This window comes from Hippopotamus amphibius, chromosome 11, assembly GCF_030028045.1.
Source record: "Hippopotamus amphibius kiboko isolate mHipAmp2 chromosome 11, mHipAmp2.hap2, whole genome shotgun sequence".
Taxonomy (NCBI): domain Eukaryota; kingdom Metazoa; phylum Chordata; class Mammalia; order Artiodactyla; family Hippopotamidae; genus Hippopotamus; species Hippopotamus amphibius.
This window is the reverse complement of record NC_080196.1, coordinates 20092507-20111694: the sequence shown is the minus strand read 5'-3', so window position 1 is coordinate 20111694 and position 19188 is coordinate 20092507. Positions and strand designations below refer to the sequence as shown.

The window sequence follows — 19188 nt, the reverse complement described above, 5'->3', positions numbered from 1 at the left end:
TAGCATTTCACTAGTTACCCAAACTAGATAACCAAAGTTAACAGCCAGGTCTGGCTCATAGATTCTCATACAAAAATACTCTTAGAGGCTTTCCTTGGGTAAATAAATTAGAAATTGGATAAATAAATTAAAAATTTAGAAAAAAAATGGATCTCTTTCTATGTACTCTGCATCTGCTTTACTCATTTAAAATTATATGACATTGTACAAAAGCATCCAAGTCAAATGGTATAGATGCAACTCATTCTTTTAAATGGTTGCTTAATATCCTATGACAAGGCTATATCACAATGTATTCTGTTAGTCCCATTGATGAGCATTTAGACTATTTCCAGTTTGTCCTTCCATCTTTCCTTCTTTTAGTTTGATTTTTACTGAATCTGTCTATTAATTCAGAGGATTAATATTTTTATGACATTAAGTTCTCCCACCCAATCATATAGTATATAGTTCCATTTAGTCCGATCTTATTTTATGTCTTTTAATTCAATTTTATTGTTTTCTTCCTTTGAGTCAACTTTTCTTATTGAAATAATTCCTAAAAATTTGAGAGTTTTTGTTGCTAGAGAACATTAAAAGCTTCTTTCAATTTCCATTCTTGGCTAGTTACTTCTACTGTTGAGTAAAGCAATTGATTTTTTTTTTTAATGTTTGTCATGTTTCCAGTCAGTTGACCAAATTTCCCTCATGCCTTTGTACTTTAATCCCTAGTGATGTTGAACAATTCTAATTCCCCATACCAAGCCTCTATGGCCTTGTTCTTTATGGAAGTTCCTTCCCCTGTATTACTGGCTCTTTCACACCACCCATGAAGATTGACCACAGACCGCCTCCTCCAGGAGGCCTTGCTCTGACGCCCCTGTGTTGGCAGGGGTCCTTATTTGTTCCCGCTTAGTGCTATGTGCATGCTTGTATTTTCACTTTTTATTACGTTTCATCCCAGTTTTCTGTCTTTGTGTATAGTCTCACTCAGTGGACTCTGAACTCTGTGGAGTCATGGGTCAGGTCTTAAATAAATTGATATTCTCATAAGCTAGCATCCTGTCTAGAACATAATAAATTCTCAAAAAAGAGTGTGAAATTGAACTGCTCTGATTAGAAACAGCTGTTAATGCCAGGCCAAAGAAACTTAACTTTTTAAAATTCTGATCTTTTCTGCTACATTACTCTTGATATTTATAAATAAGTTATAGATACTTTGTTAAGTGTGGAGCTCACTAAGTTGATTTAACACTTTGTAATGTGAAAATCACGGTTGGGGCTAAGGGATTTGGACCAACTACAGAAATCTTGATTTTTACTGTCAAGTGTGACTCAAGAATTCATCCATTCAGTGAACTAATGTTTATTGAACATATATTATACAGATACTGCGCCAAGAGCTGTGAATACAGCAATTCTCAAAATACACAAGATTCCTTCAGGAAGCTTGCAAAATCCAACTATAGGATTACACTAATTAAACGAAATTCATAGCTTGAAAAATATAGTTTGAATCTTACTTGTGGCATTGGACACTGTTGATCACTCTTCCTTGTTATATTTAGTCCTATTTTGGGGATCTAGTCTCAGCTACTTTTTCTACAAGGGCTGCTACCAGGTCATGCTGTACCTTTGCACAAATTAGAAAATGTCACACCTTCAAGGCAGAATAGGCAGAAAATGTTCTCATTTGCCCTCTTTTTAACTATTTTCATTGGCCAAGAACAGAATGAGTTTACAATAAGTCATAACCAGAATTTTCAATTACAAGAAGGAAGGCACTGTTGTTTCAATTCCCCATGTTACTTCTCCACTTTTCAAAAGTGGACTGCGGTAAGCTGAGTGATGCCACCTAAAGATTTTCACATCCTAATCCCTGGAACCTGTGAATATGTTACCTTGTATGGCAAAGGGGACTTTGCATGTGTGATTAAGTTAGGATTTGGAGACATGAAGATTATCCTGGATTTTCCAAGTGAGCCTGATATAATTACAAGAGTCTTTATAAAGAGAAAGATAGGAAGGTCAGAATTAGAAAGCTTTGAAGATGTTATGCTGCTGCCTTTAAAGATGCAGGAAGCGGCCATGAGCCAAGGAAGGCAGGTGACATCTAGAAGTCAGAAGAGGTAAAGAAATAGATTCTCCCCTAAAGCCTTTGGGGAGAGTGTGACCCTGACAACATCTTGATTTTTGGACCAGTGAAACCCACTTTGGACTTCTGACCTCCAGAACTGTAAGAATAGATATGTGTTGTTTTAAGTCACTAAGTTTGTGGTAATTGATTACAGCAACAATAGAACAGAGGAACCAAATAGCTAAGCTAAGGTGCTGGCTCCAATAGGCTCCTTCGGGGAGTATGGCAAGACTAACTAGGACAGGAAAACTCAACTAAGGCAGTTCAAAGCTAATAAAGGCAGAAAGGGCAGGACTTCACCTCATTTTATAAGGGCTGAGAGTCAAACTGGGAAGGCCCAATAGCAACCATAGTCCAGAATTTAAGAATCTCAAATAAAACACAAGTCCAAATACCAGGGGTCAAGCAGAGACTGGATTAGAAAGAGCACAGATAAGAAGCAGGAAGGAAGGATGCAGGGTAGCTTTGTGGGAAGATGTCAGAGTAGCCAAAGTTCACATTTATTAAGCTGTGGGCACCAAATGCTTAAGGAAGGTCTAGCTGATTTAACAGAACCCTTTAATGGGAGAATCTCATTTATTGAGGACCTACCTCTGGTTAGCATATGTATTTCATTTTATTTACCCAATAACCCCATGAGTTGAGCATTGTAATCCTTGCTTTACTAAGGTGGAAACCAATTCAAGGAGATTCAATGACAAGGCCACAGAAAACACTAGGAAGTGAAGGTGGGATTGACCTCATCTCCCTAGTCCCAGGAGCCCTGCTCTTTCTCCCACACAAGGCTGCCTTCCTTTCAGGAAATAGGCTTGTTGACTTTCTCAGCTGTCTGCAGAGTTCAAAGCAGAAAAACATGGTGTCATCTTTTGAGATACTCATTCTATCAGTGAGAACTTGAAAATGAAGTTAAAAATTAAGCGGCAAAACTAAACCCAGGCTCTCTGCTCTGAGAATGTAGGGCTGAACCTGATGCAGTCTGCCTGCCATGTGACGCATTATTTATCCTTGTGAAATTGTGGAATTATTTGAAAGGGAAAACGGGACAAAAACACCTTCTTTCTTCAAGGTAGCCTTATAGTCTAGGGCTTACAATACTGGTTTAATGGTGAAGGTAAGTGCATTTCTTCTTTTTGGGTCAGAGGATAATTACTAATCAATCAGAAATCCATTAAAGGGAGGGAACAGTTTGAGGGGAAGTCAGAGGAAAAACATTATCAGCAGCCTAAGGATCTCCATCTGGGAATGATTTCTGGTTTCAAAATGAAGAAGAAACTTTCTAAAAAATGTAATCGATTCAATCAAGACCCTAGAGCAAAGCTTGAGAGGTCACCAGTGCAATGGACTCTGAGGACAATGGTCACTTCTCCAAGGATTCCGTGAGTATTTATTGTGACACCTTGATGAGTTGGACAGGCTTTGGCTGTGGAATAAAATACCGGATCAGAACTAACAAGGTTTGGGATTGGGGACTGTGATTTATGAGCCTTTTCAGATTTCTGTATATAGTTAAAATTGTCTCTTAGGAAAAGGAGAATATGAACAAAGTTGTGAATAAGATTGGAGGCAAGAAAACTTGGACACTTGTGGAAATCACCTGGTTTGTTGCCCTCATTGTGCAGCTGAGGGAGGGTACCCAGAGAGATTATGGTTAGTACCTATCAGTGCTGTGATGGGAAGCCCTAGGGGAAAAGACCCAGGGAAGGTGCCCTCTTCCAACCTGCCCAGAGAAAATCTCAATTCTATAGCATAGACGGACTCATACAAGCCTGGAAGACATAGCCTGAAGTTGTTGCTTAGAGGAAAGGTGCCCAGGCACTCCTGTGTTATCTCTTGATGAGTGGAGCTGTGATTCCACTGTGGGCAGGGCCCCAGTTGCACCTCAATTTTGACATAATCCTGCCTTCTAAGATTACCTACTATTGGAGCTTAGTACACTTTTTTTTTTTTGGGGGGGGGGGTACACCAGGTTCAATCATCTGTTTTTATACACATATCCCCATATTCCCTCCCTTCCTTGACTCCCCCTCCTCGAGTCCCCCCTACTCTCCCTGCCCCAGTCCTCTAAGGCATCTTCCATCCTCGAGTTGGACTCCCTTTGTTATACAACAACTTCCCACTGACTATTTTACGGTTGGTAGTATATATATGTCTGCTTAGTACACTTTTTCTTTTTCTTTATTTCACGATTACATTCAGCATGATTACATTACTAACAGCATGATGTAAATAATCTACTGGAATAACCAGTTTTAATCCAGAACTACCAATCTTTCAGAAAGGTAAACAGGTGATAAAAGAGGCTTAATTTTACTAATATGAAAGAAATTACTTCTTTGCATGTTCTCTGATATTGGTAACAAGATCCCTTCCTCATCCATCTTCTGGATTCTAGTACAGAAGAACCCACTTTTAAAAAGAAACATTTAAAACCAATTTAACTATCAATCAAAAGCAGTTTTATAGAAAGATATTTCATTTGCTGTAAACCTGTATTTATTAATCTGAGAGGGCCCAAGTGCCAATCTTGTGACTATTATTATTTCTGTTGTTAATATCAATAACATTTTACAATGTATGATATTTTACATTGAGAAGGCGTATCTCATACTTTTGTTTTCATTCCCAACAGTCCTATAAAGTAATATTATCCCCATTTTTCCTATGAAACAATGAAAGCTCTGGGATCTTATAAAACCTGCTCTGCTTTACTCAGACTGTGAATGACAAGGAAGAGTTTGGTCCTTGGATACCCTTTGAACTGCAGGTTCCTGCTCTTTCAACCACATGTAACATTTACTCTGAGTAAACTAGAGGACTGGGCTAACAGAGGTGATGCAAGACAGGCTCAGTATTAAGGGAACTCTAAGAGCAATAGAAAGACCATGATAACAAAATAGTGAATTCTAGACTAAGAATAAGAAGAAAAAAAAATATTTTGCTTATATATAAATCATCTTGTCTATATTATTTTTATACCAAATACAATTCTATTGTGTCATAAAATTATTTTTAAAATATAGAATTTTTCTTTAGCTTAATTTTAATTCAGTGTTTCTATGTCTATTTACACTTTTGACCCTAGGATTCACTATTTTTTAGAAATGTCACTCCCAAGTAAGAAGGTCCTTGACAATACTTATAATTGAGCTAAAACTCATTCCACTGTCTCTAAGTGATATCAGTTATGCCAGTTCTCAGATCCGATACTTTTATACGCTTCTGTGATTATTTTAGAAAAATAGTTTCCATTACTATGTCACAGAAGGACCCTCACTTCGAATGGTTTGGGATGTCTGCCCGATTTCTCTATTTGTCTCATACACAGGAAACAGGGCAATTAACAATTGAAGTTAGCTCTTGAGGCAAAATTCAAAGTAGCATTTCAAACTGTGAAAGCTCAGGTAGGGATGGCAGCAGATAGAATGGGAAGGATAACTGAAGTGATGGGTTTGTGATATAATTCCACTAACCAAAACAGCAAGAAAGAATAGTCTTTTTTATTTTTGTATTAACAAAAATTTAAAAAATTCAAAGCTCAATCTGAAAGTATTTTCATCATCAAATATTCTCCCGGAATAAATGATTAAAACAATGTAACATCATAGATAAGCAACAAGGATATACTGTAGAGCACAGGAAATTACAGCCATTATCGTATAATAACCTAGAATGGAGTATAATCTGAAAAAAATACTAAATCACTATGCTGTACACCTGAAACTAATATAATATTGTAGATCAACTATACTTCAATTAAAAAAAAAAACCTTAATTTAAAATCATATAAATTCCTATCTGGAATACCTTAAAATGAAACTACCCTATTGTATTTTAAGCTTGTGCTTAAAATATGACCATAAGGAGGAAGTAGTATTAACAGATAGAAAAAAGCAGCAGTCTGGGCATCAGGAGACCTGGTGCTGACTCAGTAAACTCTCTGACTTGAAGCAACTTTTCAAACATTCCGCACATCTGTCCTCTCGTCAGAAAAGGAAAAAAAAAAAAGAAAAGTTGGGTCAGAGAATCTCCAAGTCTCTTTCAGCTCTAGAGCTCAATGTTTGTCAGATTGGTTGGAGAGGTTGGTGGGAAACATTTAAGTGGAGTACAAGTATTTGTAGGTGCATGTACAGTTCAAAAAGTTGCCTTCTGCCAAGTCTTGGGATCTTACATAACAAGCGAGATCAAATAGAAAATGGTCCAAACTCCAGATCAACCAGGTGGCCGCTCCTGTTTCTTCAGGTAGGATCTGAGTGTAGAATCCTGAACTGAACTCCTGATATCAACCAAATGTTAGCAGGACTGGAAAGCCTTCCAAAGCACAGCAAAAGCCAACATGTTTCCTGGTGCTGACATTCTCTTGTTGGCAGCTGGGCATCTATTTGGGTCCATTGTAATAAAAAAGAAAATTTCAAAACTTAGGGTGATCTTGTTCTCAGAATTCTAGAGACATTTGGCAAGCAGAAAACTATCCTGACTATGCTTTATGAAGCCTAATTATTGTTCTTTAAAAGACACTTGGTATAAAATAACCACTAATTGTTTAAAAAAATCACTTGGTAAATGTGGAAAATCATAAAGAATTATGTGACCACAGTGTATTCTGTAACCCAGAAATAGCCACTGCTGGCACTTGTGTGAATCTGTTTCTCTTTTCTTGGATGTGCATGTATCAACACAGGCATAGTGCTTGCTTTGTATACTAGAGTACAGGCATTTCCTTAATGCCACTCAACATCTTTGAAAACATTATTTTAATAAAGTCCACAGTAAGAATCTATTAAAATTGACTCACCAGACCCTTACAGTTAGGTTAATTTGTTTCCAATATTATGCTGGAATAATACTGCAAAAAATATTTTTGAACAAAATTCTTCACCTGTCTCTTTCATTATGATTCTCTATCCTAAAGTCATAGATCATGAACATTCTTAAGGGTGCAGATAAGTCTCATTAAATTTATGTTCATAAAGAATGCAAAGCTTTGAATGATGCAATATAAGCATGATAGATGTGTTTGTGAGGTCGTGGATGCTTCAGTTTAGGAATGTCTGCAAAACTGATGATATTCTTAGTATGAGGACTGTACCTAAAAGAGATCAATGTATGAATCCCCAAAGATTGGTGTACAGATATCAAATTAGAACTTGTCCATTTTGAGAACATGAATTCTTTTTACCTGTCAAATAGCTCAATTTATTTATAATTATAGTAGAAAGCCCTCCTTTAGATGACTTGAAGAACTTTTCAGTCCAGTAAAGTGTCCAAATTGTGTTAGCAAAGACAAGAATAAATACTTTAAACTATTAAATACTACAGTATTTTATATATGTGTTATGCAATGTCATTCTTCATTTTCAAAGAAGGCAACATGGGACATTGTTCTGGTTGTACAGAAAGAACAGAAACATGGTCAGAATGAAAGCAAGGGCTGCTCTGGAACTTTGCTCCTCAGCTCTTGAGCTTACTTTAATTTTCCTGTCTTCTGACCTTGCCTCAAGCCATAATATGCCTTATCTTTGCATGGTTCTCTGTGGTTTGCAATTTTCTCATTCAATTCTTGCAGCACCACTCAGAAAGGAGACATTTTTATTGTACAGAGGCTAGTTAGGGAATTTAAATGACTAGCTCTAAGTCACTTAGCTGGGACTTACCCAGATTTTCTTATAAAAATCAAGTCCTCTTTAAGCATAGAAATAAGGGAACATACTGCAAAATGTAAATCATATAGCTGTGTTGGGTCAAAACTTTCATTGATGCTTAAAGAATACAACATTAACAGAAGAAAATTATTTGTGTGTCTTGTTTTGGATTGTTGTTCATCCTTGTAGATAAAAGCCCATCGTGGTAAAAGAGATTCAGGGCAGAGGGAATCTCCACCACAAAGTGTGGTACAATTTCCCAGAGGAGCCAAATGGATGAGAAGCCTTCCACCAGGAAAGGTATAGCCACATCTGTCTCTCTCTCTCTCTCTCTCTCTCTTTTAAATATTTATTTATTCATTTGGCTGTGCTGGGTCTTAGTTCTGGGTCTTAGTTGCAGCACACAGGATCTTTAGTTGCGGCATGCAGGCTCTAGTTCCCTGACCAGGGATCGAACTCATGCCCCCTGCATAGAGTCAACCACTGGACCACCAAGGATAGTCCCAAGCCACATCTCTTATTTGCAGGCTACCTTATGAAAGAGTGGAAGCTTTATTTCCACATCCTTGTTCTCCATTCTGTCTCCTTTTTTTTTTTTCTTTCTTTCTTTTCTTTTTTTTTTTTTTTTATCAAACCTCCCTGTTGTGGAGATTCTCTCAGTATGACATTGGACCAGATCCAGCCCCTCATCCTGTTACCTGCTACTTTTTCCTTAGGGAGCCCCACTGAGTTATCTAAGAGAAATTATGTCAAATGATCACTAAATCCCAGCACATAAGGAATGGAATGAGTCCTGAAAAAGTCATTTTAAACAAACCCATGTTAAGAGTTCCTGCTACAATATCTTTGCTATGTAGCTGGTTATTTCCCATGAGCTTTGGAAACCTCCAGTAATAGGGAAATAACTCTTTTGCAGGCAACCAGTCCCATCCCTGAGCCTATTTGGCCATTAAAAATTATTTCTCTCATTATATATTTTTAATATTTTTATCTGTTTCTTCACAGATTCTCTCTTTGTTTCTCTTTAGTCCCAGCTCTCCAAATAAGCAAAAAAAAAAAAAAAATTTAATCCATCATTCACATGGGAACCCTTTCAATATTGGCCCATTGTTCCACTTCATTGAGGACCTGAAAAAATGCATTGCTCTTGTAACAGTGACAACTCTTCCAGTACCATATCACCTACAAACAGTAAAAATGGTTCCCATATTATTTTTTAAAGCTGAATATATGTGAAGGCAGAGCCTAGTGATATACAACAAAAGTACTTCCAAATGAACATTACGCTAAGGAATTAATGGATGTGCTCATTTATGCACTATATATCACGTATTTTAAAAGAAAACCCTTGGATGTTCAATTAATTTAATTCAAAAGCAGCTCTCTAAGTATAAACTTTCAAGCTTTATGGTAAATGAATATGCAGAACAGGTGGGACCACAGACTTGAGACTGGGAGAAACGGGTTCTGTAACTGGCTCATCCCCATCTTCCCCATTCACTTTATTTTGAAACAATGTGACATAAATGCCTTCATTTAATTTTTCCTATATTTTCATCTGCTTCCCACACCTCTGAGAAAAGGCCGTGTTTGTTTTACTTGATGGTAAAATCCCTGATTTATTGTCTTGAAGCCAACTAAAGAATGTGAAAAAGGTGGGTTGTAGTCAGGATTATTTTGGTGAAAAAAGATGGTGGGACTGTGTGAGATCATCTGTAGTTCTCTGAGGCTTAGCAGTGGGAGAAATGGAAAGAAGATGATCTCAGTCAGGACACTCACTGCAGACGTCTGTGTTTATTCTCTAGTTCCCGAATTCTGTTCATTACGCTGTGGACTGGCGCTCATCATGCACTTCTCAAACTTCACCATGATAACCCAGCGTGTGAGTCTGAGCATTGCAATCATTGCCATGGTGAATAGCACTCAGCAGCCTGGTTTATTCAATGCTTCCACAGATAGGCCCCTTGCATTCACCCTCAATCACTCCAACAGATCAACCAAGGAATTTAATTCAGGAGTAAGTATAATGGGTATTATTCCAAATGCTTCAAGTCCACTTTTGCTGTTTTCTTCAATAAGAATAAATTTTCCTTTTTCTCTTTATACAAATCATAATCATCCTTCAAAGAATGGTTCAAATACTTCTTCCTTCCTGGGACCTTCCCAGATTTTTCTCCCCTTTCCTCAAAGTCCCTATTTTACTGCTGTTCATCCTCGAACTCAAATTCTGACATGTCATATATCTTTCACTATTTATAGTTATTTTAAGTGGATAAAATATTCCATATTTTACATTTTTTTGCTTCTTTAATTTATTATGATGCCACTTATCTAGTGGGCTACCAAAAATTATTTATTGGGTTACATCAGGAAAAAAATGTGATCTTATTAATGTGTAATATGTGTTTTAGGAATTCAACTCTGCTAGGGCAGACCCTGATTCCTAAACTTGATTTTAGGGACTGATTTTGATAAGGAAAGATGTGTTTTCCTTGTTTTTTGAAATGAGAGTCAGCATGTCATCCAAATTATTTACCAGAACCAAAATAGTTAAAAGAAACTCTCACTATATTTCATTTACATCTTCCTATCAACTATCTATGTAATCATCTCTTTATCTCTTTTCTTCTTCATTTCCTCTAATTTTTCTCCTTCTAAGAGGAGCAAATTAGGGCTTTATTTGGTTGTTTGGAAAAAGTGGAATATTTAAGTTTGGTAAAAAATGGAGAAAAACCAAAATTGATATTTTATAGGAGGGTCAAAACGCCAAGCAGCTGGCTATAAATTATATTTTTTATAAAAGAAATTCTTAGCAAAGAATTTTCCTTTTCTCCCTGCCAGGCCTCTGTATATGAATGGAGCCCAGAGACTCAGGGTATCATCTTTAGCTCCATCAACTATGGGATTATACTGACTCTGATCCCCAGTGGCTATTTAGCGGGAATATTTGGAGCAAAGCAGATGCTTGGTGCTGGTTTGCTGATCTCCTCCCTTCTCACCCTCTTTACACCACTGGCTGCTGACTTTGGAGTGATTCTGGTTATTGGGATTCGGACAGTCCAGGGCATGGCCCAGGTAGCCAGTTACTTTCTCATTCTGTGTGGGATACGGGTTCCTGAATTCTACTATAGATCAAGAGTCTTAATGATTTTCATTTCAGGGAATGGCATGGACAGGTCAGTTTACAATTTGGGCAAAATGGGCTCCCCCACTTGAACGAAGCAAGCTCACCAGCATTGCGGGCTCAGGTAATGTGGATCACAGCTTTGTAATCTGCTTCACCCTACCGCATCTTTCCTTCTATGCATGGGATGGTTTAGAGGACAGGGAGAAAAGTGCTATAAAAAAATTCAATAATGTAAGACAGTCCCATAACAAATAAGACAGATACATCTGTGCTGTAAAGCCACTAAGACTCAAAAGCAGAAAAGACCATTGTAAGCATTGTGAGGGTAGCCAGAAAAGCATTGTAGGGAAAAGTCTAGAACTTTAAGAATTTGCATAAATGGGAAAAAAAAAGTACACTGTATAAACACCATTTTAGCAAATATATGCAAATAAAAATTATGACTATCAGTGGTAAGGAGATAAATCAGTCTGGAAAGTAGAGTTTCAAGAGCTCACATTATCCTGAGCTCTTTACTCTTGTGAGCTAGTATTCACAACATCCCTTTGATGACTATTTTTTTCATTTTACAAACAAGGGAATTAAAGTATGCAGAGATTAAGTAAATTGCCCAGAGACAAATAGCTAGCAGGTGGTAGAACTGAGATTTGAGCCTCAGCAGTTTAGTCCCAGAGTGCACACTCTCATTCACCATGCTACACTCCCCCTCCAGAGTGTGTGGTCATAAGGACTTGACAACTTCGTCATTGCTATTTTCCCCAGCTGGTAGCACTGAGAATGTATACTTGAAGAACAGAATTGAGAATCATCAAGTCTCTCACTCCCTGATCCAACACCTGGCTGCATTCTGCAGATTTTTACTCCAAAGCCACCCTCCTGTGTGGCTCCTTCCATTGCAGTTGTCACCATCTCCTCTATCTACAAATGCTCAGTTGGCCTTCTCTCTCCTCTAGCTTTGTTTCCTTCAAACTTGTCTTCTCATCAAAGCCAAGTTATCTCCCTAAAGCACAGACAGGGCATTTTTTGCTAATCTGCTTGTGAATCTTCAGTGTGTTCCTTCATGATTACAGAAGAAGACTGACCTCCTTATTGCATGGATATAAAGATGCTCTACCATTTGATCCCAACCTGCCTTTCCATTCAGCATCCCTTTATAAGCAAGGCTCAGGTTGCAGCACATACAGTCTGCACTTAACTTCTCTCTGGCTCTATTTCTACTGGCTCATTTTCCTGAAAGGTCTTCTGCTCCCAACTTCTTTTACCAAAATTCCATCCATCCTACTGTTAGCTCATGTAAACAATTTGTGAATCTTATCATCAGTTTTAATTTTCTCCTCATGTATAGAAAATTGTAGTTTTATTATTATATTTATATTCCACACCCTTCTGTTTTTTCAAATTGCATATTAGAACCCTTTGAAGGGGGTCATAAAATCAATTTACTAGATTAAAACCAGTGTTTTTAAAATGAAAATGAATAGAATAGAATAGAAAATTTTGGAATGAATTGTACACAGGAAGGCTAAGTATTGATTCATGACACTCTTGTTTGAAGTGCGTGTGTGTGTGTGTATTTGCATATATATTGTGTTGCCATGTAAGATACATTTCTTATTGTGGGTCTCTGAAAAATATGTTCAGACTTCAAGGTCTACATGTATTACACTTATAATAGTGAATTTTGTTCACATTATCAATTTTTGTAAGACTCCTTTTCTGTTGCCAACATCATATTGCCCCTGCCAGAATGTAACTCTAATTATAAATAAATACTGGGTGGACTATGTTTGCAGAGAGTTTCAATGACAAAGGGATTTGTATTTGGTCCCATCGGAGTTAAGGAGACTTTGAAGTGTCAGGTGGCAAATCATTCTTATTTATTGCTTCTCATGACTTTATTGAGGGAGATCTGTGAACTGGAAGAAAGACTCTCATCACCCAGTAATTCTAAGTCTGCCACCTCTTTGTTGGGACAACATCCAGGAAAGTCACTCAGTCTCAACCTTTGCTATTTTCCTCAGTATTTTTTATCCCTCTTCTCTTCAGGGGCAGCATTTGGGTCCTTCATCATCCTCTGTGTGGGGGGACTAATCTCACAGGCATTGGGCTGGCCTTTTATCTTCTACATCTTTGGTGAGTCACTTTCTGTTATATTCTAACAACTCCACTTCCCAGGCATTTGTTTTAATGCTTATGTTACCCATGGCCCACATTTTTCCCATTTGAGAGAAGATGCCCATTGTTAAATGGAAGATGACTAAGAATGTTGAGGACTGGTAGATTTCTTAGTCTAGTCTAGGTGATGACCATCTGCATGGTGCCGACTTCTGAGAAATCAGGAGTGCAGCCTTACATGCCCACCCCAGGCATCTTCTGTAGAATCTCTGCCACTACATCTGAAATGCCAGGTCTTGTTGCTGTATGTGGTTAAGATGTCAACAGTGGTGAAGCACAGTTTCAGTGTCTTCATATTTTGTTATTATTTCTGCCAAGATGCCCTTAACCTACTCTTTACCAGGTGAATCTTGCAAAGCTCAAATTAAATGTTTACCTCCCTATGAGGACTACCAAGACTTATCCCATCAGATTAAGTCTTTCTGTCCTCTGTGATGTTTACTGATAATTTCTTTTCTAGGCTATGTTGGTGTGTAATTATTTATTTTCCCTTCTCTCTCTCCACTAGACTATGAAATGACTGAGGCGAGAAATTCATTCTATAATTTTTTATCACTTTGATACTATCATAGTGCCTGACTTATAGCTTTATAAATAAAAGAATGGATAAATCCAGTAATTAGAGGAACTTTAAAGAACGTTAGTCCACAGAGTCTTTTAACATAGAAACTCTTCAGGTGACAGATCTCAGCAATGAGACAAATTTCCATCCTCAACATGGTTCCAGCTAGGATGGCTTTCTCATTAATGATGCTAATCCCAGGTTATTTTGGTCCACATATGTTGATCAGGTACTGTCAAGAAATATTTTTCTGGAAATCCATAATGGATGTATTGTTTGAATACAAATAATACTGTCCTTTGCAAATGTGTTGGAAAATTTTCCTTGCCACACTGATTTTATGGCAGGTTGTTTTATATGTGGATGAATATTTTCTTCTTCAATCCTGACTATTCAGATCTTCCAAAATAAGACATTAATGTGTGTATAAAGAAATCATTGCTAATGGCACCTAACGCTACATCCGCTGGAGTCTGAAGAGTAATTAATTAGCTATGCAATGATATGTTCATACTACTGTTCTCTCCGAGGGCTCTGACATTGACAAATGGCACTCTACATTTAGTCAAAAGGAGATCTGTAGATGAGTTGAGATGAAGAAATGGGAAACTTTAGGTCCTGATGGCGAAATAACCATGAATCGATATGTGTGTTTGGGGGTAAGGTGTGCTACTTCAGAAGAAACTCCCTTCCCCAGCACACAAATCTACCTGAAAACTAATTGGATCCCGGCTTCCCAGGTAGCATCGGCTGTGTCTGCTGTCTCCTGTGGTTCACAGTGATTTATGATGACCCCATGCATCACCCATGCATAAGCATCAGGGAAAAGGAACACATCGTGTCCTCACTGGCTCAACAGGTACAGTGCAGCCCGTCTGCCTGTGGGCCATGCAGAGATCTTCAGGGTAGGGGGTGGGGCTCTCAGGAGAGTCACTCTCTGGCCTGTTCTAATACTCATATTGATTAGATGTTTCCTTTCAGTCCAGTTCTCCTAGACGATCTGTCCCCATAAAGGCAATGGTCAGATGCCTACCACTTTGGGCCATTTTCACAGGGTTTTTCAGCCATTTCTGGCTATGCACCATAATCATAACTTACCTACCAACGTACATCAGTTCTGTGCTCCATGTCAACATCAGAGATGTGAGTATGCTTCCTGTACTTCTATGAACATGATAATGGCAATAAGGAGAAATAATTCTGTGCTGCCTACTACATTCTGGCTTTGCACATAATCACTCATTCAACCCTTACAATGATTGAGAGGCTTTGTAATGATTTCCATCGCACAGGTGTAGAAATGCGGACATGTAGAGGGGAGATGACTTGCCCTGGATTACACAGTTACTGAGTAGAGCTGCTGCAGTATCTGTGTTCTTGACCACTATGCAACGCTGCCATACTAGCTGATGCTTCAATTTCCCTTAGAAATGAATAGTGCTTTTCTCTGGAGACCAGTGTAATGCAAGTGCTTGCTCTCTTACCTGAGAAAGTGTTCTCGTGTGGAAAAGGATGCTTATTTCCTGAAAAGAACTCAGAGTGCCAGGAGGGTGGGCTAATAGGTGGTCTGTGTGCTGGTGCCATATGCACTTCTGTAACTACTCACTGTATACATTTCCTTCCTTCAGAGTGGGGTTCTGTCCTCCCTGCCTTTTATTGCTGCCTCAAGTTGTACGATTTTAGGAGGGCAGTTGGCAGATTTCCTCCTGTCCAGGAATCTTCTCAGATTAATCACCGTCCGAAAACTCTTTTCATCCCTAGGTAAGGATAGGCGGGACTCGGTTAACCAATCCCTTTTTCCACATGGTCAGAGAAGATTCCTGACAGCGTGTCCCCATTGCCCAGGGCTCCTCCTTCCATCGCTGTGTGCTGTGGCCCTGCCTTTTGTGGCTTCCAGTTACACAACAACCATTATTTTGCTGATACTTATTCCTGGGACCAGCAACCTGTGTGATTTGGGGTTCATCATCAACACCTTAGATGTTGCCCCCAGGTAAGATCTTTACCTGTTTGTTCCCCTTCCCCAGGCCCTTCCAGAGGTTTAGGCCTTGGTCTTCTTGCAACTCCTTCTTGTTGTTGACATGCACAAAATGATGGCAAAGCAATATCAAATAACTGGAAATCTCAGTATGTGGCCACGACCTAAGGCATTTTTAGAACTACAGTGCCCAATGTTGGCAAATAACAAGTAGATGAAAAACTTCCCTAGCTTCTCCACTAGAGGTCGGACTGGGTGTTCTGGGAAAGAACCCACACATATGTGTTTTGGAAAAGCTTCCAGAGTGTTGATGATATTAGATGTACACACTTGCCATGAGCCAAACCCTATTCAAAGGACTTCTTATATATCAACACATCTAATCTGCACAACTACATGCTCTATTGTCATCCTCACTTTACAAGGGAGATGACTGAGGCACAAGAAGTTAAAGTGACATGCCTGAGGTCATCCAAAGGCAGAGCCAGGATTTGGACCCATGTGTCTGTCCAGAGTCTGTTGTCTCGTCCATTGCACAAACTGCCTGCCGTGCTGAGACGCTGGGGTGGGAACCTGGGCTCCTGGGAGACAGAATAGTTTCCTAGTTATTGAGTTGGTGGATATGTGATTTCAGGATTGGCAAACAGACATTGCCCTAACTGTCTTGAAGTGAACAAAAAAAACTGCATTAAGCTAAATGACTTTGCTATTAGAGCTGAAATGCATTAAAGTTGAGTTGCTGAGAAGCCATAGACAACTTTCTATATAAAATCATCTATAAAATCATCTCCCTGCAGGTATGCAAGTTTCCTCATGGGAATCTCAAGGGGATTTGGGCTCATTGCAGGAATCATCTCCTCCACTGCCACCGGATTCCTTATCAGTCAGGTTGGGCCAGTTTATTGAACATCTGCAAATGGCAGGTATTGTTTTAGGCACTGGGGATTCACAACTGGGCCTCTGTTCTCAAGGACTGTATGGTCTGATGGGGAAAATCAACATGGATGTCAACACAATTACGTTTTTCATAGGGGACTCCAAATCAGAGTCTGGTAGAGTCAGATTTTCCAGGGAAAGAGAAGTATAAGCTGAATTTCTAAAAATGAATATGTTAGGTTAATGAAAATGAGCAGTTTCAGGTAGAGAAAACAGCACATCTAATTTCCTAGAGGAACAAAAGCAGGAAACAGCTCTTAGTTTTGACCAGAGTGAATGATACATGTCAAGTCAAGGAGATGAGATGAAGACACAGGAGCACAAGGGGAAGGTAATGAACAGTCCATTCAGATTAATTCCAATTTCTAAAAAAATCATAAAATGGAAACATAAAGGGTCCCAAGGCCAGCTTAAAGATAAGTTAAATCATGGGTGGAAAGAGAATAGCTGTGAGACAAAGCAGGGAGCATGGCCTGTGAAGCTTGCTCAGTACCAACTGGTACTGGTAGGGAGGGTACTGTGGGCTAGTAGGGAGGATAGAAAGGCAGAACCAGGCTGGGATGGCAGGACGACATGAGCCCATTTACACAAGAAAGATTTGTTTTGTTTTTAATACATCTCTGTGTGATCAACTTTCAGGTTAATTTTTGACCAAATTTCTAGAAATCCATTGTGACTAAAATGCCAGAAATGAACTGTGACTTACAAGGCCTGGATGAGGAGAATCACACAGTCAGACCAGAAATTTCTCACATCACATTGAGATGTCCATCCAGGGGGTTGTTGTGATTGATGTCAACAGCCCAAAACAAAACAGAGAGAGCATAGTGAAGATCTTAAAGCTGTTATTTTAGGCATAATTTTAAATGTTGTATGATCTTTTCAAGAATGTTGAGATCCAAATTTCTAGAAAAATATTAGTATAGGTTAATTTATTTGGATTTAGAGAAAAATCCATCCCAAGGCAGAACCCAGTGTTCATTTTAGAGTCCTCTTGTTTCCAACAGTTTCATAAAACCTTCTTTGAGAATTCAAGGTGTTCAGTGGTTATTGCACATCGTTCCTTAGATTCTTTGTGACCAGTGTTTCAGTATACAAAATGGAGGATTTCTAGAACTGGTGAAGAAGGAATTGTGAGACTGATAATCCTGTGTTTGTTTGTTTTTTTTTCTCCAGGATTCTGTGTCTGGGTGGAGGAATGTCTTTTTTCTTGCTGCTGCTGTCAACATGTTTGGCCTGGTTTTTTATCTCACATTTGGACAAGCAGAAATCCAGCATTGGGCCAAAGAGAGGACTCTCACCCGTCTCTGAGAATATAGTTGCAAACTTAAATGTAGTACTGACCATTAACTTTTTCAACATTTTTTACTTATCATCATTCTTTCTTCATATTCTTGGCCATAGACTCAGCAGTTCTCATTTTTGGTTGTGTGTTAGATTTCCCTGGGGAGTCTCTAAAACATACAGATGAATAGGCTCTGCTCCAGAAATTCTGAATGAATTGGTCTGGGATAGAGCCCAGATCTCACTAATTTTTAGATACTCCCCAGGATTTCTAACATGCAGCCAGCGTTGACAAAATGCTAGACAAACTGGAAACATCAATTCCTGTTGCCTTTGAATTTTCCTTTTTGTAAGGAACTAGATAAATAAATAAAAGTCTATGTGAAAATAATCACTGATAAGCACCTTCGTGGGGGTGACTATAGACAGAGATAATATCTACTAGAACCATAGTTGTATGTTATAAAGCTCAGTGCAGAACAGAATTTTAAGACTGTAATCCACAGAATTAACATTTTTATTGTTTTTATACATTGAGAAACATGGATGTTTATTTATGAGGTTACATTCTATTAAAATTCACATGCTAAAATTAAATGGGCCACTTAAAAATTATTTATATTAGGATTATTTCCCTCAGGCAAAATAAGTATTTATTATCCTAGCTAATTTCCAGGAGATTAACAACCAGGAAATGCCAAGAAGATTAAATTAGGTTAACTAAAAATCATGGGAGAGAGAAGATAGAATTGGAAAGCTTGCAATATAAAAAAAATGGATGTGAAGGAGACAATGTGGGCACTTCTAGAAGAGACAATGAAATAGTTTGGACCATAGACTGAAAATTGAAGGAAGACAACAGAGGCACTTTCAGATGAAAGGAAGATTTAAACGGAGGAGAAGAGTACTAAAAGTAAAACAAGATGGAAGAAATCATAGAACAATATCACACACCAGAGAAATTCCTTTTCAGGATTGAAAAAGATCATTTGACCTCCTTTAGATTTTTCCTTATTTTCCCAAGATTCTCATATAGTCGTCATCAACCCAAACAAGAATTAATTCTGGCTCCTAACATTTAAAACACATCCTCTAGGTTGTCTCTACACAGAGAACTGATGTTAGTTTTGCTGCAACTATTCTAGAGGAGAAATTCTTACCATGTTTATAAGCCAAATAGAACCACAGGGACTAAAGCCTTGGGCTAATTTAGTAGATAAAGAGAATCTCCTAATGCAAATCAATAGTTATTTTTGAGCAGGTGCTTTAAAGAAAACAGATTGTCAGGCTCTGAGGGTGATACTGAGATAACACTCTGGCTCTGTCTTCTGGGTATTTACAATTTAGAGAGGAAGGAGAGTTTGTAGTACA

At 38.3% G+C, this 19188-nt stretch overlaps 1 protein-coding gene across 4 annotated transcripts; it reads left to right on the top strand.

Moving 5' to 3' along the window:
- The first annotated feature begins 3154 nt into the window (after positions 1–3154).
- SLC17A2 (solute carrier family 17 member 2) lies at positions 3155–18402 on the top strand. Of its 4 annotated transcripts, none has more exons than XM_057699509.1 (12): positions 3155–3227; positions 7945–8055; positions 9561–9772; positions 10597–10830; positions 10916–11003; positions 12929–13015; positions 14360–14478; positions 14601–14762; positions 15248–15380; positions 15465–15612; positions 16395–16485; positions 17710–17965. In XM_057699509.1, exons 2-12 carry the CDS (start codon positions 8028–8030, stop codon positions 17842–17844), a joined length of 1437 nt encoding a protein of 478 aa, XP_057555492.1. In that variant the 5' UTR covers positions 3155–3227; positions 7945–8027; the 3' UTR covers positions 17845–17965. The 4 variants fall into 4 exon arrangements, with proteins under 4 accessions (XP_057555492.1, XP_057555493.1, XP_057555490.1 ...); XM_057699510.1 differs by having other exon boundaries at positions 16395–16520; positions 17710–17779; XM_057699507.1 differs by lacking the exon at positions 16395–16485 and having other exon boundaries at positions 17710–18402.
- The last annotated feature ends 786 nt before the right edge of the window (positions 18403–19188 follow it).